Below are 24,957 nucleotides of genomic sequence, written 5' to 3' on the forward strand. Positions count from 1 at the left end.
GAACTCTACATTCAAGACGCTGTTTAACCTTGACACTAGCTCTATGAGGTCTGCATCATCAATGTGCTTAGTTTAGAGGTGAGGAACTAAATCTTACAGATGTTAAGCAAATTGCCTGAGCTCACATAACTGAACAGTGGCAAAGGAAAGAACCAAACCTAGCCTGATTAATTTTCAAGTCCCTGCTCTTAGCCTTTTTGCTCTGCTACTTTTATGGCTACTGCAGCGTCACTTTTGCATGAGAGTGGTCTACAAAATAATGCCACCCATTTGTATCAAATTGGCACAAAAAATATTGTTACTTTACAGCCAGATCATGAATATCTGCCCATTTTGTTTACTGATTTTTGCAGGAAGATATTTTACACATTCGCTTAAAGATAAAAAGAACAAAAAAATCCAAGTCATGCATTTTCCCCTTGTTTATAAATGTACACAGGTCTGGAGCTTTTGGTTAAGCTTGTAGATGTTTTACTGAAAGGCCACTAAGAAAACGCCCTATTAAGGATAGCGGTCTACATAACATGAGGTTTTAATTAAGAAACATGAGAATTCTATGCTATAACAACGTGAAATGCCAATGCCAAGAGTCTAAAATATTGTTTGCTCCCTCTATGAAAACCCACACATTTAAAAAAATTTGCTAGTGGAACTGCTCTCCAAAGTAAGAGATAATTTAAAGATGATTGCTTCCTATCATTTGGAAAGCAAAGCAAGATAAAACAAAAACAAACCAAACCAACCTACCTTCAAAACTGCAAGACAAAATGAAAATATCACACACACAAAAACAACTTGTGCAATGAAAACAAAAATCAAGAAACATTAGTGAAGACATTTTAAGGAATTATTGACATTATGTCTCTAGTGGTTCAAAAGAACTTTCACCTATCATTAAAAAAGGGAATTCTTAAAAAAAAAAAATCAACAATGTCAGTTCCCATTTGTAAGCATTTATGACAAAGAGCTGTTAACAATTTGCTCTGTCGTACGGAACAGGGGGCTGGATGAAGGCCACCGCTGTCCTCCACTTACATCAGAGGTTCCAGAGACTTGGGTTTAATGAAGATGGCAATGGGATAGAGCTGGGCAACTTGTAACCGCTTGATAGCATTTCCTGATACGTCAAGTATACAGTGTTTGCCCTGGAAGAAAGAGAAGAAAAATATGGAATTAATCCAGGAAGAATGATCATAATCAAACCAAAAGGAAAAAAAAAGTAAGTATGTTTTAGAGGGAGGTAAAAGATACTGGATTTCAAATTTTGAAAAAGAATCACTGCAAAGCATAAACAAAAGTTGATATAGAGGGTCATAACCAAATGTTTGCAATAATTTATATTTCTTACTCCTTTACTAAGCGTCTGTCACTGGGATAGATATTTTACTTGTGTTATCTCAGTTAACTTTATTTTCTTAAATAAATACCTGATGCTCTGCACAAGGAAGCTGTGTAGCCATATGTAACATGACTGAGTCCACCCTCATGAAACGCTCATAAACCATATCTGAAAACAACTGTCAAAAAGAAATTCCCAAATTGTCAAAGAAGAAATTCCCTACCTATGAGGTACATATTATCAACTGCATTTTACAGAAGAAAAGACTAAGGCTTAAAAATACTAACTCGCCCAAAGTCTCAAACCCAAGTCTTATTGGCTGAAATAAATAGATACCTTATTGTCTCACCCTGACCAATGTTAAATCTGGAAGAATGGTAATGTGAGTTTAGAACAATCCCATAAACATTTGCTGAGCGTTTATATGTATCCTGCCTTCGATACGCTCAGTCTAGTATAAAGCAAGGACAGACACAAAGAGTTACCTTAAATATTTTATCTTAAATGTTGAGAGATAGGCTTGCATAGTGTTTAAATATCTTGTTTCTTAACAAATAAAAACCCTATTACACTATAGCACACCTCATTTAACTTGCTTTCCACTGCAATGAGTGCTCAGAGCAAGGAGCTGCTTTATAAAGTATTTCTGGAAAAACAGACACATTTGCCTCACATCATATTCTGCCTCCTGGAGGGAAATGGCTTCATTACCCCGAGGCTAAAGAGCTTTACAAAAGAAGAGAAGAAGCATACTATGCAAATAGAAATAGTCCTAAATCAATAAAAGGGGATAAAAACTCATCCATAATATCCGTGTAAAAATGAAGAGAGTCCAGTGAGTACTTGAGCTTTTATAGGAGAAACACACTAAGGTGGCTCAAGCCTTTACCACTTACATAAATTCCAAGTTTGCTATGTGTGAAATGCAGCAGTTATATAAAATGTCTAAATGCAGTTTGATTATTCACTGGCCAGAACAGTTCGAGGTAACAAAGGTTGTGTCTATGAGAATAGATGCCATTATCCGGGAAGCTGATTCGAAACAGTATGATATAGCTCAAAGAAGCCAGCTTTCCAGAGAGAAGAAAGCAGACCACCTTCTTACTGTATTCTCAGACAGACAGGAACATTTCTTGTTTAATCTTTTTCACCAATACATTAAAAGGGGGGGAAAAGGTTGTGTCAAATCCAATCAATCCAACAAATAGGATTGCCTCTTAACTCTTTTTTTTCATCTATGAAATTGGTTCTCTGTGTTCATAGGAGATTAGGATCTTTCCTTAGGCAGATCTTAAAGGTACACTGAAGTGCTTTCCTATCCTATTCTCTCTTGAACGTTCTTCTCATTTCCACGCCCATGAAATCATCAGGAGGAGGAGAATCACAGCATCTACACCTCCTCTGAGTTAAAATGTCTGCCAGCAACAGGCCAGGCAGTCCTCCCCATCTATCTACCCCTCCACCAGGAGGATCTCGAGTTTTCAGGGAGATGAAAAGTTAACTCCTGCTAACAAAAAGAACTGAGGACCCTGATCTAAACAACGAAGAGTGACAAAGTTTTTAAAGTAAATTCAATGTTGTGGCCAAAGAGAAGTGAGTCAAGGATAAAGTGAATCTCCATAAGCTTCAAGCTGTTAATTGCCTTCAGGTTTATAGCTCCCTTTCCTCCTCTCCCCACCAGGTCAGTCTTTATTGAGATTAGAATAAAGATTAATGATCTTGCTCTAAAGGGAATCTCTGCTTAGAGGTCTTAAAAGGAATATTTAATCAAAATTTACAGCTGAAATCAGGAAAGAGTAATGACCAAAAAAATGCAGTTTGCCACCTGGGAACCTTCTTCAGGAGAGACGTAAGATGATTGGGGAACATACCCTTTCTGCTACAAATCTCACAGACTGCACACTGGTTCCATACAAGTTGTCATTGTACTGGCCGGCTTCTATAAACTTGTGCTCTTGGATGTCTTTCTCCATCTGTTCTCTGGAAATGACAAAGTGATAGTCTCTGCCATCCACCTCGTAGTCACGCTTTGGCCTCGTAGTATCTTTATAAAACAAAAAAGATGAAAATAAGGTAACTTTATACTCATAAACTTCCTTTATACATATATTTTTACACCCTCAGCATAGATATATAAAAATATGTAATATGAAGGACCATGACATAGTAGCAGGTCCCAGGCTTAACCTCCCACTGTAAAGACTATAAAACTAGATAAAATATATGGAAATATATTTTCAGGCATCAGACAACAGGCAGTGTTGGGCTGTAATACTTAAGAGCAACACGAAGGGACTCCGCATTTACTCCATTTTCATTTCCAAATGGAGAGTGTCTAGAGGTCATGTAGTGCTAGGAGACTCTGAAGTTCAGCCAGACTGTGCATTTGGCTGAGACGCCAGAAGGGCCGCATGTTATGAGGTTACTCTCGACTTACTCTAGACCCACCTTCACAAACCCTAAAACCAAGTCAAAACTGGAAGAAGCTGATTTGTCAGTAAATTAGTACCTGCCAGAACAAAAACTTAATATTCTATAAAGGAAGATAACAAAATCCAGATGCCCAATAATGTAGCATCACTATGTCTAGCACATGATAAAAGATTATGGGACAAGCAAAGAAGTAAAAAAATGTCTCATATTAAAAAATGGACATGCAGTATAAATATATCCGGGGATTTTAAAAGATGTAAAATGAGACGGTCACAGTTAAGGAGGGACTAAAAGTTATCAACTCTAACCATAGATAGAAATGGTTAAACTTTTTGGGAAGAAGAGAAGGGAAAATAATTTAATGTTATAAATAAAAAAAAAAGTTAAGATAAATGTCACATGATATCACTTATATGTGGAATCTAAGAAATACAACAAACTAGTGAATGTAACAAAAAAGAAGCAAACTCACAGATACAGAGAACAAACTAGTGGTTATGGGGGGGAGGGGCAATATTAGGGGCGAGGGGGTGGGAGGTACAAACTACTGGGTGTAAGATAGGCTCAAGGATGTATTGTACAACACTGGGAATATAGCCAATAATTTTGTAATAACTGTAAATGGAAAGTAATCTTTAAAAATTATATTAAAAAGAAAGAATACAGGAGGGAGTAAGATACATTCTATACCTGCATTGCTCAGTGTGGTCACCAGCAGCCCCATTCCAGAGCACTTAAAATGGGGCTGGTCCATACATGTACAATACACACTGGATTTCCAAGACTTACTACCAAAAATTATGAAATACCTCAATAATTTTTATACTGATTACAATTGAAATGGTATTGTTCTGGATATATTGGGTTAAATATAATTTATCCTTAACATTAAAAAAATGTTAAAATATTTTTAATCTTTTACCCAGATATTCTTTCTAGAAATCCATCTTTAAAAATTATCAAAACTTTGGGGCTTCCCTGGTGGCTCAGTGGTTGAGAGTCCGCCTGCCGATGAAGGGGACGCGGGTTTGTGCCCCAGTCCAGGAAGATCCCACATGTTGCGGAGCGGCTGGGCCCGTGAGCCATGGCCGGAGCCTCTGCTCCACAACGGGAGAGGCCACAACAGTGAGAGGCCCGTGTACCGCAAAAAAAAAAAAAAAAAAAAAATCAAAACTTTGGATGAAGTTTTATCCTTAAAGATATTCACTACATTAATTTATAAATTATAAATAATTATAACACATAATTATAATTGTATTTGAGTTATAATTCATAATATTGAAAAGTAGAGAAAACCCAAAATACCCATAAGAAAGTATTAATTATGATATAATAATCATTTAAAATAGTTATAAAATTTTAAATGATATTAAGCAAAAAATATCTATCTATCTATCTAATATGTGCCTAATCATGGGAGAAAATGCATGAAAAGAAAGAAGGTAGAAATCTATGAAAATATTAGCAGCGATGTTACTTCTGGGTACCTTGTGGGATTCTGTATTTTTATTTTCTTGTTTAACTTTTTATCATTTTCCATGTTTTGTACAATGAACATGTATTGATTTTCATAAAATAGTGCTATTAATTAAAAAAAGAGAAAGAGGAGACTATGCAAGGTGGAGGGGAAGTAAAAATGGTGTTAAAGGATTTTTTTTTCTTTCAAAAGTGGAGGAACAAGCTGGGAGCTGTGACGAATGGCCTAGGGTTTGACCTGATCATTTCTATCTGGAGTCTCTCTCAGGGTATGCTCTGTGGCAAGGTCTCTTCCCAGAACCCTTGCTGGGAACAGTTTCATGAGATAGCACAGTCGTCCTAGTTCCCTCCTGCCCAGGTACTGCACACATGCAATTCTTGCTATTCTTCTGTATTCCGGGAGACATTTGCAGTCTTGAAATGTAAGAGACACTTTAGAGCATAAAGCTTAAAAACCGCAGAGTGAGAAAGAAATATCTGTTGAGATCAGATTTAAGAGCTTGATGATCTAATAAATTAAAATTCCCTGGTGGGTTTGTCTATGTACACAGAAGGCCTCTATGTATTTTTATGTGACACAGTGGGAGTAGAGATGGAAGTGGTGAGTGGGTGGGTGGCAAATGGGAGGAAGGAGAGCAGATAGCCTCTTACAGGCATGTAGCCCTGAGTGTACCAGAGGGACCAGGAGACCTGATGATTGTCCATAATGACAAGAAAGCAGATTAAAGTTTGCAGTGGCCAGGAGGGTGGGTTAAAATTTTATAATCCTTCTTGTCTGCATCTTCCCAACTCCTGAGGCTGTGAAACACTTGGGAAAGGCTATTTTGTTTTGCAATGACACATGGCCCTAAGTTATCCTGAGGTGATTTTAATAGATGGCTTTGTTTCTGATCTCTTTTCTTGTAACTGAGAGTGATCACCAGTTAGATCCATTAAACCTGTAACCTGCCTTCACTGATTGAGCTCACTTTGTTGTTACAAAAAAACCTTGCAGGTCCTCCAAGCGTCACACAACCCAAACGATGTGTTTGCCTGAGCTGTTTTTCAGGAACTCAGAGTCAGCTGCGTCCAGTTCGAGTTTGAGCTGGTTAAGACCACCGACCCTCCAACTGGGCAAGTGCCAATGTCCACTTGGTGACCTGACATCAGGGGGTCCCAAACTCCACCCTCAGAACATGCTAATGCTGTGATTTTCTGAACATGCTTGCCATGAGGAAGCCTGTAGCTTACTTGCACCTGCACAGAATGACATTTACCTCACCTTTTTCTTATTTCCAATCACCCTTCCCCATGCTCCCCACACCTCAGACCGCCCTGCTCCTTCGTCCCACAAATATCCCGTTTCTCGCCTTCGCCTTCGAGGAGGCAGCGAGTCTGAGAGTCTGAGATTCGTTCTCCAATCTCTTCACTTGGCTGCCTCGTGAATTAACCCTTTCTTTGTTGCAAACCTCGGCATCTCAGCGAACCTGGTTCGGTAATGTTATTCTATGGGAAAAAATGCTTCAGTGGCATTTCCATCAATCAATAAGAACATACCGATGCCTATCAATAATCCTATGCTATTTTATTTATTAAAAAATATATATTATTTATTTATTTTTGGCTGCATCGGGTCTTAGCTGCAGCATGCGGGATCTTTCGTTGCAGCGCGTGGGCTCTTTGCTGTAGTGCGTGGGCTTCTCTCTAGTTGTGGCCTGCAGGTTTTTCTCTTCTCTGGTTGTGGTGCGCAGGCTCCAGGGTGCGTGGGCTCTGTAGTTTGTGGCACGCGGGCTTAGTTGCCCCGTGGTATGTGGGATCTTAGTTCCCTGACCAGGGATAGAACCCGCATCCCCTGCATCATAAGGCGGATTCATTACCACTGGACCACCAGGGAGGTCCCTTTTTAAAAATAAAACAAACAAACCTATGCTATTTTAAATGCTGTGGGAGATACAAAGAAAGGATTCATCCTGCCCTCTAGGGGACCACATCATTTACTCACTAAATAGAGAACAACACATGGCAGCGTAGATGAAACGTGTTCGGCGGGGAAAATTAAATGAGATGCCTGGAAACTAGGTAATTGATGGTATCTGAATCACTGGAGAGACTACTGGAGGAAGAGAATTACATTTTATCATCTCAAAAGGAGACAAGCTTTGTTTAGATACTTACGAGGCACACAGGAGCCAAATTTGTCGGGGAATTCTGATATCAAGTCATCATTGATCCGATCCTTCATGGGGCCCAGGATAATCACTGGCCGGGTATAGTTTACTGCAGAAATGGAAAGGAAGATGCAGATGAGGAGAAAGACTTGGAAACCACTGTGGTCTTAAGGCAAAACTGCCAAACACCAAGAACTGGTAAGGGTATTACTTCGGTGGATAAACTGCCCATACAGCCCTGCATAGGGAAATTGATGTTTAACACAGTGTGTTGGCTGAGTCTACTTTCTGCAGGGAAAAACAACTGCAGTGTCTGTCAATGAAAAGAAACATTTGGAGAGGTTTTGCTTACTCTACAGTTATGCCTACACAATGTCAAAACAACTACTGAATTTAGTCAATTGAATGGGAGAAAAAGTAGCTATTTGACCATTGTTTAGGCAATGACTTTAAAAAGTAATCATCTGCAGTAATGACACCTTATGTTTTGATTTTTTGGGGTTTTTTTGCGGTATGCGGGCCTCTCACTGTTGTGGCCTCTCCCGTTGCGGAGCACAGGCTCCAGACGCACAGGCTCAGCGGCCATGGCTCACGGGCCCAGCCACTCCGCGGCATGTGGGAACCAGGGCACACGATCCGGTGTCCCCTGCATCGGCAGGCGACTCTCAACCACTGCGCCACCAGCGAAGCCCACACCTTATGTTTTTGTAATTTCTTTTCCTTAGCTCAAAATACTCTCTATACTCTGCTTGGATTTTCCCAATTCCTTTGTGATCATGGGGTTACAAGGAACTCTTAAGTTCATTTGGTACAATTCCTCCTCTGACGCCATTAGCCTCTGTATAAATTCCTCCCAGGCTTCGGAGCAGCCTAGAAGGTAGCTTATACCTTACAACAGGTCTGTTAAAAAGCCCTTCTTAATACTGAGTGGATGTCAATCTGCATGGAGATTTTATGCATCGATCCTGCAGGTGGGGCTCTTTATGATTTGGATGTGCTCGTTCCCATCTGGAGGGCAGTTCCATTCTCTTGGGAGCTGTCATTGCCCACATTCAGCAGGGAAGCTGTTTGCTTGGTCACAGGGCCAAAGAGAGAGCACGGTCTGGCCTGGGAACTGCTGACTATTAAGGAGTTTATTTTCCTTAGTCCTTCACTCTTCCCTTCTGTAATGGTGTCAATCAGGAACCAAAGCATGCTGGGAAACTTACTTTCCTGTCTTGTGACAGGCTCATAAGAAAGAATGAAGTCTTCCTGTCCTCCTGAGAAGAGAAAAAAGGAAAATTACGGTGGACTAACAACCGATCACAAACCACAGCTACAAGTCCTGCTCTGCAACCCAGGAAACAGACCCACTTCAGGGTTAATTTCCCTGCTCTCTCCCTCCTTGAACTATTCCCCAAATCCCTTCACCCCCATAAAGCTGTTTAGCAGTATTACAGTGTCAGGTGATCGAAGGTCATAAGTCTAAGGAACAACTGGAGGCTGGCCGTCTAAGAGACCGCCTTCCGTCTGACACTGAGAAATGCAGCACTATGGCCTCATATCCAGCATTCCTACTTAAAAGGAACCCACTGAGTTCAAGGAGAGGGTCCTTCCAATAGTTTACTGCTACATTACCAGAATTTCTGGACCTTTTATTTCATCTTCCATTTTATTTCCCAAAGAAGAACGTTCAAAAGCAAATGTCTGCTTGTTTCATTTACGAGACAAAAACTTCATCAGCAAACACTACAGGGCTCGGAGGATTTTACTCTGTTAATTCATCAAGAAAACGCTGGGTCAATTAAGAAGATAAAAAAATTGAGGAGGACCCTATATCACTGGTTCTAATTGCTGCTAAATCTAGCCTTGAAACTTTGAAAAGAGAAGGAAGGAAGACAATGTAGCATAAGGGTCGGCCCCCTCCAGTGTCATTTGCTATAAGCCTTCCGATTCACGATGAGCCTCAAGTCAACACATAACCATGAAAAGTAAATTGGTTTCAGGCAATTATTTTTTTAATCATCTATTTTGCCCAGTTGATGAACTAGGCACGAGATTAGTCTGATTCAGCTGCAAATCCCGAAGGCTCTATTCTTTTATTTGCATAGGCCCAGGACCAATTATCTTTTGGTGGGGAAATTGTTCAGGGCTGTTGAAAAGGGCTTTTTGTATGCTTTTCTATAGAGGAGGAGTGTAATACGTGGTACTGTTTCCTGAAACCAAACGGCAATGAGTCTCACTGCTTTATCTCCTCATAGCCCCTGAAACACATTCACAGTCTGTCAAAGCCATGTGCTTCAGAAGTCACAGCCTCGGGTGAGTTAATTTCATAAAAGGAGTTAGTATTACAGACAGTTTTGATAATGACAACTGATTTTGGGAAATTAAGCGATATATGGGTAAAGCTGTGAATTACAGCTGTCTTCCCTGGGGTGGGGGTGGGAGGGGAGTGAGGGTGTCACTTTTTCAAGTGTGAGAAGTGGCCCCGGGCCTGCGCCACATCTCACCTCAAGCAGGGCCCACTCTCAGAATGGCACCACTAGGCTACCTCCTAAAGTCACGGAGAACAGGCATTGGTGCTTCTTCTAAGTGGAACCTACTCACGGCTGCTCCAAAAGTGTTCAGGGGACCTTCCCACATCAGGGCAGGGGTTTGGTATGTGAGGAATCAGATTCATGACTTTTTTTTTTTATTCAGGAAAAAGTGATTCCCTTAAAAAAAAAAATGAAACGACTAAAATTTACAGAGGCTGGGCCAAAAAATAATAAAGGTGATTGATTGCTAAGCTCTAGTTATGTAAAGGCTGAGATATGCAGAGGTCATAGGAATTCAGAGGATAAGTGTAAAAATGGTTGGGGAAAAAAAGCACAGCTTTAGAGACAGAAGCATGGTAGACTAATACTGCAATGTTAGACTAACGTCCAGAGAAATCTCCATGGAACGATTAATATGTGGTAGGAGAATCCTGACCATGGGATAGATAACAGAGGTTTTAAATATCAGGTGATACTTATGCCTCTGCACCAGACTGGGAATCCCATACCACAGTCACCACTGTGTCCCCAGTACTTAACATAAAGAAAGAGGACAATGAATTTGCATTCTGATTCTAGTGGTAGGAGACAGGATGAGAAAAGAAGCCAAAGACAGGTTCTGCTTTGTGTTTCTGTCTATATGCTTTCATTTTGGGAAGTGTGGTTTTCTCTAAATAAATAGAACACCTCGTGTTCCCATGGGAATCTCTTTACAATGGCCTTGCAAATCATTCTGATGGGACATTCTAAAGGCAAACCTTAAATAAAATATTTGGTGTCAGTAACTACAATGTGTGATTCAGAAAACTAGGACAAAGCAACATAGCTTTGACTGACTTTGTTAGAACAGAGTTTTGCAGTTCTTCATTTATCCATTGCTTTTTGGTTTACTTCTAACCTACAAAAAGCACTGGTTCTTGTTCAGAGCAGTGAGACTGGCAGACAGCAGTGACAGCATCCCTTATGTCAAGGCCCATCCCAATTCTGAAGACCCTGTGACAATCAGGCACTATGTAAGGAAGCCTGCAGGGATGCTATGGCGGCTGGTATTACATAACAACTGTGAACTCAGCACCTGAAACCAATTTTCACTTTCATGTTCAAGAATGAAAAGCCCTAGGGGTAGTGGGAGGGAGGTTACGAGGGGGAGAAATAAAAAAGCCACAGCAATGAAAGAAAGATAATTCATGTCTGCATAGCACTTTACAGGCTATAAAAGGCTTTCACAGCCATTGCCTCCTATTTTTCACAGCCATTTATTTTGAGGTAGGTGCTCTGATGATCTCCACCTTACAGATGAAGAAGCTGAGGCTCAGAGACGGGGCCTGTTTCCTCAGTTAGTAAGTAGTAGAGTCAACATTCAAAACTACACCTTTTTTGACGCCTTGTTGAGTATATGGCACTGTCTCAAAAAGGCCAGAGATGTAGAATTCTCTGTGGAGGCTGGGATATAGGGCCAGAACTTACAAATGAACAAACGGTGGGTGGCAGAGAAAGGAGCTGAACCTGGGTCACAGTCACTGACAGGGCATAAGGTGCTCCATCTGCAAACGCCAACTCTTTTTTTTTTTTTAAATGCTGCTGTGTCATCTCCATAAAATAGTCATCCTTAGTAGTTTTTCTATCTTTTGCTCAGGAGGTGTCGGCACTCAGAAATAACAGCCGACACAAGGGTATGAACAATTACTTGGTCTTGTTTTGGCAACTGCATGGCTGGAAAGGGGAGAGCGGCACAGTACTGGGGGTGGACGCCTGTGGTTGGGCAGAGACTTGGCAGACACCGCTGTAACCAACTCCACGAACACCATCTTTAAACTGGAAGCAAGTCACAGTAAGAGGGATTTGGAGTAAGACCCAAATATGCCCTCATGATAAGGAAAAACAAGTTGTTCTTTTTTAGAACTTTTTCAAAACTAGAAAAGAGAGAGGAGGGAAGTAAAGACCAGTGGCAGGACATTAAATGTTCTAAATGTAGTGTTTAGTGTCTGCACTGGATAAATTATGAGGAATTAACTGGGTTCCTAGAGCCATAGAATGTTAGCGCTAAGAAAGGGTTTGGAGTTCATGTGGTTTACAGGTGGAAAGTCTGCAGCACATGATGATGTCACTCCCCCTTCCAAACGCTCGACATGCATCACAAATCGATCATTGCCCGAATTACTGCTGAGCCTCACTTGGCCTCAATACTTTTCAATACAATTCTTCAGGCAGCTACTACCAGTTGGTCAAAGGGCAATCTTGATTAAAATCTGTTTCTTATATCTCTGTTCTAATCCAAGCTAGTCATTTTACATAGGAGAGAACTGAGGTTCAAAAACGTTCAGGGATTTCTTCAAGGTCACATGGTGAATTAGTGATTCAGTGTCTTCAAAGGATCTTCAGAAGATCTGTTACTATACACAGTGCCCTTAATATCAGGCTTAGTACATAGTTAATGCTATATAAATATTGCTGCTTGTATTAACTTGATAGGCAGTATGAAATGGTTGAAATGTACTAGATAAAACATGAAGAGGCTTGGATTACAAACTATAGGGAAGACTGAAAATGTGTAAGTTTCAGAAGTAAACTATCCTGACTGGACTTGCAGTGCCATCGTATTAGTGAGGTGTAGAGCGCTTTGGAACTTCAGCTTCCTCATCTGCAAAACGGGGTATTAATATAAGGTATATCTCATAATTTTGTTGCAGAAATCAAATGAGATAATAATAGATGTAATAAAATTGCTTTGTAAGGACTAAAGAACTAGAGGAAATATAAGGGCAAAACTTGAGAAGAGTGGAGAAAGGAGAAGAATACGGGCACCATTTTGACTGATTCCAGAGGGAAAGTCTGGGGTCTCCTCATTTCAGTATCTCAATTTCACTCAGATCATTTCTTCAAGATCCTTGTTTTGAAAATCCTACTTAACTGATGAGCACCAATGGGTTAGGAGGATAATCATCAGCTCCCCCATACCCATAATGACATAAAGAGCTTCATTGGGCTTTAAGGAAGGCAGGTCTTCAGCCTGTAGAGATTTGCAAGGTTTGAGATGGCATCTTGCATAATTAGACAATGTGCATTGTAACTAACTGCATTTTAGCTGGTGCTCAATATACTTGGACTTCGGAAAAAATAATTATTCTATAATTCTTGAGATGGTGCAGCAAAGGTCTGAGCTACTTATTAGAAACTGAGGTTAGTGTAAATTCATGTGTATGTGTGTGTATCTCAGAAAATAAACGAGGCTTTCAAGTAAGGTTGGCACAATCTGTAACTCCAGAATGCAGTGTGAATGGTGCCCTCTGGAGCTGTGAAACACACGGGCCTGGGCTCTTCTTTCTAACCACTGACTATTATTTTAGCCATTTTGTCCCTGAGTGGACATGGAATGGTTCTAAGAGTAAAAAATAACACCTGAACATTAGTGAAAATGTTTTTTTGTATTTGTCTATACTGCTATCCACAAAACATAGAAGTTAGTCATAATTACAGCAAAAGCCAGGAATTCAGTAGAAAAATCCAGCCTGGTTTGATTTCAAAATGGCACTTTCATGAAACCGTGTCTGTCCCAAGCCTCTGTCTTTTGTCAGGCCACTGCCCTTCCTAGAACGTTTCTTCTTCAACTTACTGAGCTGGCAAGTGCCTCATCTTTCCAAAGCTCAGCTCAAAGGCCCCTTCATCTTTGAAATCATCTCTGAAGCCCCACTATTCTTGGGCCAGACTTTTATTCTAGAAACAGCCATACTCTGTGCTTTTTTAATGTATTGATCTCTCTCTCTCTCTCCCTATACGTGTGCTCAGTTCCAGAGTTCATTGAGATTCATATTGGGTCTTAAGGTGCCTGTGAGAGAGCATGACATAGAGCGGATGATGAATGAACTAAAGAATATTCCTGTGTTATTCCTCATATTTCTATCCTGGAGAAAGAAATATCCTTTTTTCCCTTCTAAGCTATGACAAAGGCTCTTCCTACTTTTGTTCATTTGTAAAGGAAACAATTTGAATGGCTAACCTTCTGTATTCTCAGATGAGACCCAAGCCAATATAGATTATTAGACTCCACATTTTCTCTAGTAATATCCTAGAGTCCAGTTCCAACTCTTCTCTCTTCTCATAGATAATTCAAGCTGTTTGCAAGTGTTTCCTTTATTCACTCAATAAACATTTATGTGTACTTACTATTTGAGGGTGAAAAGAATTATTGATTTCATCTCGGAGCATTGCAATCAAAAACCTGTCAAACAGCTGAAAGCCCTGGTGCAATTTTTATAACTTAATGATTCTGGGAAGAACATTCCCATCTCTGAAGGAGAAGAGAGGGGCTTCTGAAATACTCTAAAAAAAGATTTCTGAAGGAAAAGGTAGTTCCTATATACTTTCCATAAAAGGGATTGAAAGAACAAGATTTGATGTTTTTCCTTTCTCTACCTGTATCTACAGGATGGAAGCACAACACTTAAAAACTGAAAACTGATGCCAAAGAAATTAGGGCCAAGGGTCTCCATGAATCCCAACAAATAAGTTATATTTTCCTTATACTAAATTGAGGGTACTTCAGGCGCAGGGAAGATAATCTTTGGTCACTTCTTAACCAGCCAGGTTTCTTTGTTTTAAAACCAAATGAAGAGATGGGGGAAGGCAAATATTTTCCCAACTTGGGATAATCATAAAAGTATAAAAGTAGGAAGAATGTACAAATGTTAAAGATCACGTTAAGAACGAGGATACTTTAATTCCTTTCATCAGCAGGACTTATTCTGTTGAGGAAGGAAATGAGGGGGTTCTAACGTTATTTGGTTGATCAAAGGCATCTCATTACAACTCTTCTTCATTTCGTTCTGTGGTGTGTTTCATCTTCCTCCTCCATCTGTCATCTTTCCTCTTTTGTGCTTTTTTTTCTATTTTTCTACCAATCTGATTATCCAAAGCCTTTCTCAAGATCCAGATTGAATTTGTCACACTTCAAGAACACTATTTGACGTTCCACCTCAAAAAAGGCATGGTTTTGTAAATTACCATGCTGTAATGGAAAAAAACAAAAATGAAAGCTATTCTATTCTTCTCTTGTTTTCAATTAATACAAGCAAAAAGACAAAAAACAAAAACAAAACTAAAAAACCCCAAAACAGAAACCTCCAACCAATTTCTATCTTGGTAGCTGAGGGTCATATGTATTGGGCCTGCCGTTTTCTAATATCCTCAGCAATTGCTTTTTGAGTAACCCATTTCATTAAGGCGTATAAATAAACATTACAGAAATTGTAAGGATCCCAGTAATAACATGTACCTATGTTAGTCACCAAAAACCTGTAAGTGGTAAGAAACCACAAGAACAGATAAAAAGGATGTGCTTGGCATTTGGTGAATATTTTTATATCACTAAGCAAATGGCTTGAGGTGACCAAACAAACACCAGGAATAAGTTTTAAATAGTTACCTACCTTTTCACTTAAGCTTTCTGATCCAAGATGTGTTCACTTTTAAACAAAATGTGAGCTCCTTCAACATTAGAGGATGAAACTTTTTCATCTCTTCCCAACCATCAAAATTTAAAGTTAGATATAACATAGTATCTACCTCAAAATATTAATCAAGGAGAGAAGAGATATATAAGGTCATGCTCCATTTAAAAGGAACACTGTAATTTATCAGGATTTCTCTTGTAAAGGGGAGCCAGGAACAGAAAGGAAAAGGCAAAATGAGAAGGAAAATAAAACCATGACAACTTTTCAACCTTCCTGCAGGGAGTTTAAATTATTTTGGAGGGCAGAATGTCAGAATCCACCAAGTTGAACTTTACCCCCACCTTCTCTAGGAAAATTGCATCATCAGGCCACAGCCAACTGAGGTTGGAGTCATTTATTAGCAAGACTGCTACCTCTTGCACAAATCACATGAGTCCACCCACCGCCCTAGTGTCTTTGGTATCTTTCCACATCAGATGATGATTTCATTTCAAGCCATTTGCTTTGGATGAGGATGATAAAGGGCAGCAATTGAAAAACAACGACAGCAAAAATCTGAAATGCACACCACAGGCAAAGGGGCAACTGCAAAGAAAAGAATCACAAACCAAAGCAATAACTTACGGTAGCTACTTTCGCTATCGCTGGCATTAGAAGAAACATGTTCTGCAAGAACAGCACAGCAAATTAAAGAGATACCAAGCATTGGAGAGCAGCCAGAACTTAAAGGAATACCATGCAAGGCTACTAGAAATGTGAGCGAAAGGCAAGTAAGAGGCCGTAGAGGAGACGCATTGAGAAAACTCAGATAAGATGAAGATGAAAACTTTATCTCTCTTTTCCAGGAAGCTACTACTTGATTGCTGTATCTTCTTTTGTAGCAAACAGTAAACTACGTTTAATTATAAAAAATGCATAATGTCCATCTAAGCACTTTTCTTTTTATGAATACTTTGACCCATTCATGTTGCTCTGATTTTCGAGATTCTTGTTACAAAGGTCAACGTCTCTCAACTGGATGTTCTTGACTATAAATTCAAGAGATTCTGGTATGCAGGGACTGTTTTCTGCAGGCTTTTTGTTGCTCTATTTTGCCTTTAGGTATCTTGCAGGAATATTGCATTTCAAATTGCCAACTGATCCCTGGAATCCCTTGAATTTTATTTCTATTTAAATACTTCCTAAACTAATTCACAAGATGAAAGGGATTGTTGAAGAACTTTCCTGCTTCAGTGAGTGTGTAGGAAATCTTGGAGGAAGAAATGAGTCACTGAAAAATGTTTTATGAGTCAGTTCAATATTTCCTTGTTTTTATTTTAATATTCTTGCTTGGATAGCTATTAGGTTCTGGAGGAGTGGAACAGGCAGAAGATAAACGGTCTGATACTAAGCACAGGTTCTGCCACGAAGTATGTTTTTAATTCATGTTGAATGACTGCACAAGTATACGGTAATATTTCGAACCTTTTTTTCATAAAAACACAGTTTAGCATAACAGGGACGTATTGGTTATGTGCCAGAATTAGGGCTTTATTTCCAAAATCACTTCGTTTCATCTGTACTATTTACTAAGCTATAGAAGATAAATTCATCAACTTACTTCTTTGTATATCAGGCTAATTGAATGAAGAATATGTGACTATTTGATTTCTGAAGCTCATTAGCAATAAATTCAGCTTTTTAAAAAGTGACAACTGTTGTACGTCTTTAGAAAAAAGGAAAAGAATATAGAACATTATTCTCTAACAGTTAAAAAAGTGCTTTAAAATGTATTTGCTAGTATAGATTCTTGGATAGATTAGTTTTCATTTTTTAGCTTTATTAAGATATAACTAACAAATAAAATTGTAATATATTTTAAAGTGTACTGTGTGATGATGTGATACATGTGAACATTGTGAAAGGACTCCCACAATCATGTTAGTTATAGTTAACACATCCTAGATGGATTAATTTCAGAGCATGAAACTAATGAAAATCAAAGCATGGGTTAAATTCACCTGAATCATTTCTCTTTGTGTGGGTGTTTGACCAGAACTGCATTATTAATTTAGGTACATATGTTACAAGTGCAAAGAGGCACTAGGGAAAGAAGTGTGGATGAATTAGTACATACTTGTTTTTTGTTACCGAAAAGAAAGTCTAAGCACATACCCAACAATGGCATATCTTCACGTGTGTGATTATCACAAGTACCTTGACTTGAAGATGACAGGTTTATTTTTGTTTTGTTTTTACTTTTAATATAATTTAGAGTGAAGCTACACTATAGAAATTTAGAACCATGCAGTGTTTTATTTAACGACCAATCTCTCTTAACATCAAGATAGTGTTTAACAGAATTTTTCTATTTTGCAGGTAAAAAGAAATTAAAAATATGTTCCAGCTAAAGTCCAAATTATGGCTACCAGTAGTGTTAACTGGCAAATAACTTTACCTAGTGAAATCTGTTCAATTTTTAAAGAGTAAACAAACCTTTGGATTTAAAAGGGTATCATTCTAGATATAAAAAGGCATAACATATTTTTGACTCTCCAATAGCAACTACTTTTTAGTGATGTTCATATTAACAATATATTAAAATGCTCCCCACCCCCACTGAAAATTTAAGAAATTCTCTCGGGTGGCACTTGATGCTATCCAGATACTTTTGAAATCAACATTTGAATTTCAGCCACCAATTCAAGAAAAATTTCATGACATATTCCATACAGAGACTCAAAGATAAAGTTTTCATCTTTAAGGAGATCAGTAGTTACTCTTGATCAGATTTTGTTTTCTAAACATACATATCTAAAAAAAGAGTCCAAATTAACAATCTGAAGGATGACAGGTATCATTGCGCAGGGTTATATAACCAGCTCTTGAAAACAAAGTCCAGCTCAATGTTATTTTGTTTTATAGAAATGAAATGAACAGCTTCTAAAAATATTGCCCATAGCTGTTAAATTAAAACAAAAAGAAAACAAACAAAAATGAACATGTGATACAGCTGCAAAAGACACAAAACTGTTCTTAGTTCATTGATGCCTACACAATGGAGTTAATATTAAAGAAAGAAAAATCATAGTATAGTATATTAATACACAGAATTATTATTTTTTATTAGTGCAATGGGACACAGAGTAAAGGCATTAATAACTAGAAAATTTTAAAGTTTAATATATTTTTCTTTCCACTCTAAACCGTAAAATGAAGATCTGGTTATGCAATGCAGCTAATAAATCACTGATAGAAAAACATATTAATACACATATCTAAAACTTTATCATACAAACATTTCAAGCAGGATCACCGCAAGTCAGAAAAAAAAATCAGTCAAAGTTAATAGCAAAGAATTATTCATGGAAGATCAAATAGCTTAATATTTACTTTTTGAGAATGCATGTTCCTTTTGACTATAACACAGCTCCTTTACCAATAGCAAAGTACAACCCAATTATGGAATTTGGCAAGGTCATTAAGTATGTCTGGGGGAAAAGCCAGAAGAAAGAATATAAAATACATTTCTGCTTTCCTGTTCTACAGCATTTAACTCGCCCTTTCTTTCAACATGGTTTCTTGCTCCCTGGGAGGTATCAGGCGGCAGAGCAAGGGATGCCACGGCGGCACCAGGACCATGCTGGTCACAGCACGCGGTCAGAAAGGGAAGGTGTGAACTGCAACGGAAGTTACAGTGCCTGAGACACTTTGCTTTTAAATGCTGACATGCAGAACAAAACGGCTGAAAATTGCTTTGTAGGAGCATTCACAGCTAGGTAACAAATAAAACTCAGTATCTTGTGCATGCTAGGAGTGAAAGGCCCTCGAGAAAAGGAACAAAAGCGAAACTCAAAAGGAAAGAAAAAGAAAAGAAAAGTTACAGTGACCATTCCTGGGAACTTACTCAGAGTCTTTGTTCCATAACCGTCGTCACCTAATCCGGGGATGTCCTGCATGGAAGTCCCCAGAGAGAGCAATGAGAGAGGGAGAACAGCCACGGAAGAGGAAGGAAGAAGTCAGTGGAGTTGAAATGGATACTACCATGACAGACCGTGTTGCCTGAGCAATCTGGATCCCATGCTCTCTTCTTCTGAAACAACTTTCATCCCCAACTCCCTGGACTGAGACTCAAGGATTTGTAAAGCAACTCGAAAGGTTTAAGCAGAAGATTGTTATGAAAAAGAGAAAGAGTCAGCAGATGTCATTTTGGCCCACTGTCAGTACTGCCACAGCAACGTACCACTGAGAGCGATGATCCCCTCCAAGTTTCATGGCCAATTCTTAGTCTGAGCATCCACCCAATACAAGCTCACTGCTCAGTAAGGAAGTGCTTAATGTTTGCTGGGAGGGAAAGAGTGAACAAATGCTAGTAATCAATAAAGGGAATTTAATCACTCCCAGTTAGCAGGCATTCCAAAACAATATACGTGGCAATGGAATCTAGTATTTCTGTCCAGAAAAGAATTTGTCTCGAGCCCTTGGAGAGTTGCATGATAGAAAACGCGAACCAGACCCAGTCCTGGTCACAGATAAATGCTGTTTGGAAGCAAAGTCCCTGCTTCCTCAGGTCCCTCTCCAATGCGTTCTGCAAAGAAGAGCTCCATCCAGGGAAGGATCCAGACTGCAGCCAAACACTGGTCACAGTAGTAAGCCCTGACCTGCCTGCCTGCCGTGTTTGTTTGCCTAGGCGTGTGGCGTGGGGGAGCCTACATCATGCGTGTTGCCCGTGAAGGATTTTTTTCTCTTGTGTTGCAGGTGACATTCTCTTCGAGAATCTACTTACGTTCAGGATCACTGGTTTCCTGCTCACTCTGCTCCTTGTTCTTGTAGAATGGGAATTTTCGTGAAAAGATGAAGCTCTTTTTACGCTTGTCATTGAATGACTGTGAAGGAGAAAAGGCATGGGGCAAAAACAGGGGACGTCTAATTGTTGTCACACTCATGCTGACAAAACAACTAGTTTGTAAAAGCAGAGAGAGCTGTAGTGACGCAAGTGGATAGTCTAAAGGGGTGCGGGAGGGTCCCTAAAGGCAGATTTTAGTTTCCAGGAGTGTAAATTCTGAAAAATGACACCTTGGAAAAACTGTCTCCTAATTAAAAGGCAGGTAAATGATGACGGGGGAAATGAATATTAAATTGGAAGTAGAAGACCCTCTGTCCGGCTCTGTAACTTGCTAGTTCATCACCTTAGACAGGTAACTGAATCTCTTTGAACCTCAGTATCTACTTCATCTGCATACTGAGGATGATGACAGCAGCTCTTAGGTTGTGAGACTCATGTAAGGCAGTATAAACATAAAGTGCTATACAAATGTCATCTTTATAATCATCATTATCATCAGGTAGAAAAGACTTTACTAGAGATGCTAGACACATCAGTGTCTAGATGTCTTTTTAAAAAACTGGAATTTGAGTTACTTCAGCTTGAATTTAATTAAAACCTCAGAGATGTGTGTGGATTTATGATATATGGTGATTTAGTTCCCACACAGATATATGATAATTACAGTATTATATTTTCATTCAAAAGAGATTTTAAAGATAATTGAGCTCTAAGCCCTCACTTGTAGACAGGGGGCCAGAGGCACAGAGAGGCTGAGTCCCTTGCCAATATCACAGAGCTAGCTGGTGACAGTCAAGGCACCATCAACCAAAATCTATTAAAATTGCTGCTAAAGAGGTATTAACTTGATATTCACTCAAGCAAGGGAGATATAACGGCCATTTATCTATATTCTGATATGACAAGAAATAATGGAAGAAGCGCTGTCCTTAAAAATGTAAACCACTCCATTAGCTTAAATGAGGTGGAATTTAAAATAATACAGACAGACATAACAGAATACCTGTATCAGAACTTATTCATTCAAGTGAATATCAGATGCTTGCCTAAAAGACTTCTTAAGAAAAAATCATTTATTCCCACTGTTGCTGTTATGTAAATGCTATCTGGGGTTCTTCTTTGGGAAACCCGTTCTTAATCATTTTATAGGCTATAAGCCCTGCAAGTCTTGGTAATTTCATATTGACGTATCATTTTAAAAACATGTTTTGCCAGCTTACTTGACTAACGTGGCTCTGAGGGTCTCTCTCCAAGAAACAAGATTTGTTACCACACAGGTATTAGTGTGCCAAAGACTGAAGGTAATTTGACAAGGGGTATTCTAAAACGGTTTTAGCAATGACAGCTGATAGGAATAAATGCAGAGCGAGCAAGTTGACTACTTGGAAAAAACAGCACTTGTTTGGATATTTTGGCCCATTGGCGGGAATCAGTTATGTGCTCTTATGAATTTGATGCTTGACAAAATGGTATAAATAACTTATTTTCTTTGTATACTCACGCACTCCTATATCTAATATCCATTTTGGTAGTCATGTTCATTTAGGAAATATTAAAGTATTAAAATATTGGCGCTGTCATTCAGTAATTCATTACTTTTTTAGTTACTAGGAAATTTCACCAAAGTCAGTTGAGCTTAATTTTATGTACCATTAAGAAGGCTTTAAGAAAACCAATAAATCAAATATTTAATAAATTCTGAAATTAGGGGACACGTTTTGTACTTCATATTCAAGAACTAGAAACACATTCTCAGGGAAAAAAAGAAGTATCACTTCAGAATTTATTACTCTGCTGACAGCACTTGTGTTCAATATAGTTTTATCATAATTTGTAATTGAGGGATTGGTGTCCAAAGACAAGGCTGGGAACTACCCCCCAAATTTTCCCAGTTAAAAAATGGTAAGTCCTTAAAGGAACATTAAATATTCTTGCATCACTCCAGTTTCATGCCACTTTTACATTTCAAGCATATTTAACTTCAGTAACTGAAAATAAAAGAAAAAAAATATCATGTAAGAATTAATGACACGTGATATTGCAAGATATGTTAGACATTTAACTTCAACGTTACAGACGGCTTGTCATGCAAAAAAAAACCACTTACATATTTTCATGCAAATACAAAACAATGCCAGGAGGAATAAAGCCTGGGGTTAAAATGTAGACATGAATGCACAATGTGGAGGCCTTTGAGAGCCATATGGGGCTGCATGCAAACCACATCGTTTAAATTGTCTCTTGGGGTCAAAGGAAAATGAAAATGTGTTGTTTGTGATTCATTCTTTTATCTTTTCAAAGCAAGGACTGTAATGTGTTAACATTTCCCGAGTATGAAAATGTTGTGTATCATGAGTCATCTGATTGGGACATCATAATATTTAGCACCACACTTTTTAAAAGAACAGAAAATGCATAATAATTCCTCAAAAATAAAATTATCTAACATATCAGTCTATTACCGAAAGCCACTTTGTACTGGAGTTAAAGAAAAGGTAATGGAATCATTCGTTGGTGGTCACATTGCCTTACATTTATGGACACAAAACCAAATCACAACTTCCCTTCACACGCACAGATTTAAAAGTCACACATTTAAGGTCTTAGTTAAACATTTCAACTAGAAGAGGTTATATGTGGTTTATGGTGCTCTAATCTATTCTTTATTTTGTTAGACATGTGTAATACCATTATATAAGCTTTGTTTTCATTGCTGTTGATTTTTTCTTTTAATTTAGAAAAGAAAAATCTGTTACACGAGTGTTAGGTGAGAATAATAAATCAGCACTTTTACTATTCATGGAACACATCGTTCTAAAGCAACTGAAGGCTAACCTACAGCTCTATTAATCATACTTGATCAGTGCTATTTTCCTCTACATTACAGTATCTTAAATTCCAATCCATTGTCTTCATGGCAGAAAACTTCTTTGAGCAGAGATTTTGAAAATACCAATCACACGTGGCAAGTGGAAAGTTGGCATATCTAAGAATTCCATTGTGGAATTTGACCTGGATTATTGAGTTCTTATGAACAAAAATGGTAAAGACAACAAGTAACATTTGCTGAGCACTTATTATGTGCCAGGCTTGGTTCTAAAGGCTCTGCATATGCGAATCTCCACACTAACTTCATGAGGTTGGTACCATCATTATTCTCATATTACAGATGAGGAAACTAAAGTTTACAAATCTTCTGTTACTTGCCCAGAGTCACACAGTTGGTGAGCAGTGAAGTTAGAATCTGAATTTGCAAATATTCCTGGTTGCAAATATTGCTGTTCTTAGAGCAAGAAAAGCTTCCGTAACTCAAGCCTGTTTCAAGTTTATATTTAAAATCATTAGCATCTGACTTTCTTAAGTGACACTGTAATCTGTCTTCTTTCCCACAGCTTCACTGCTTGGCAATTATTTATTTAAGCCATCAGATGCTATTGGCTTCAACAATATTTTTGTGGGATATCCTGCTACAATTTTTTGAGACCCTTTCATGTTTTTGAGGGTTCTATTCTATTGTACTTGTTTTTAAATAATGTACAAAAATAAAGTAAAAAAATTTCAGTGTGACAGGTTATGAATGGCTTTTAAAAGGTAAGTGCCCATGAGGGGCAAATCTATAGACAAAGTAGATTAGTGGTTGGTTGGGGCTGAGTGAGGGTAGGGGGTACAGAGAATGGGAAGTGACAGCTAATGGGTATAGTGTTAGTTTTAGGAGAGACGAAAATGTTCTAAAATTAGATTGTGGTGATGGTTGCATAACCCTACCAATATACTAAACAACACTGAATTGGACACTTTAAGTCTGTGAATTGTATACTATGTGAACTGTATCTCAATAAGGTCTTAAAAAACAAAAATACCCCTCTCCCTAACCTCCACACTATGGGATGAAAGCAAACAATCACAGCATGTTTTAAATTTTACTTGGTGTAAATATTTTTTATCTTTAATTGAATGAGAGGAAACCTCCCTCCACAACCCTTGCAATCAATCAGATACACATGCCTTGTTTATCTGATTCTGTTGTGTCTCTGTTAAATGAATACCTTTCATGTTGTGACAGACATTAGAACACTCATTCCAGGAGTCAGCATATTATTGCTGTCACTCAGAAGTCGCCAAGTTGTTAGGTCAAATGGCACGAAATTGTGCAGCCTGACCCCACAATGTAATGGCACTGGTGAACTGGTTTAAGCTAAAATACACGCTTCATGAAGAAAAGAAACAAAACAAAAAACTCAAATTGCTCCTTCTCCCACTCAAATCCCATGTTTTTAAAGACACACGAGGGAATCTTGATGTGTTTTTATCCTTTTCATTCAGAAAACTTTAAAACGAGGGGCATTTTAAAGTTTTTCTTCTTCATGTTCTAATTTTTCAAGCTTCGAATGTTTCATAGTTCTAAAAAGTCACATTCGGGCTTCCCTGGTGGTGCAGTGGTTGAGAGTCCGCTTGCCGGTGCAGGGGATGTGGGTTCGTGCCCCGGTCCGGGAAGATCCCACATGCCGCCATGGCCGCTGAGCCTGCGCGTCCGGAGCCTGTGCTCCACAGCGGGAGGGGCCGCGACGGCGAGAGGCCCGCGTACCGCAAAAAAAAAAAAAAAGTCACATTCAAGATATGAATGTTCTCTGGGCAGAATTTGATTTAAATGTATACTGAGCTCATATACACCTTTTTCTGTGACCTCTTTTATCTCTTATAGATGTTTCTTCCCTCTGCATTCTTGTCTCTCCTCCTCTAAAATAATTGTGTTCCCTTTGGAAGGTTGTTA

The 24,957-nt window shown here is 38.7% G+C and overlaps 1 protein-coding gene across 3 annotated transcripts in view; it reads right to left on the reverse strand.

Moving 5' to 3' along the window:
* The window catches only part of DLG2 (discs large MAGUK scaffold protein 2), an 812,204-nt gene that overhangs the window by 6,552 nt on the left and 780,695 nt on the right, over window positions 1-24,957 (reverse strand). For all 3 annotated transcript variants that reach the window (XM_060157866.1, XM_060157868.1, XM_060157869.1), the window contains 5 exons: window positions 20,127-20,226; window positions 8,604-8,654; window positions 7,403-7,504; window positions 3,211-3,383; window positions 1,036-1,145 (listed from right to left, as the gene is read on the reverse strand). In XM_060157866.1, the coding sequence (XP_060013849.1) occupies window positions 1,036-1,145; window positions 3,211-3,383; window positions 7,403-7,504; window positions 8,604-8,654; window positions 20,127-20,226 (536 nt within the window). The remainder of the gene's footprint in view (window positions 1-1,035; window positions 1,146-3,210; window positions 3,384-7,402; window positions 7,505-8,603; window positions 8,655-20,126; window positions 20,227-24,957) is intronic.

This window comes from Lagenorhynchus albirostris, chromosome 9, assembly GCF_949774975.1.
Source record: "Lagenorhynchus albirostris chromosome 9, mLagAlb1.1, whole genome shotgun sequence".
Lineage (NCBI taxonomy): Eukaryota > Metazoa > Chordata > Mammalia > Artiodactyla > Delphinidae > Lagenorhynchus > Lagenorhynchus albirostris.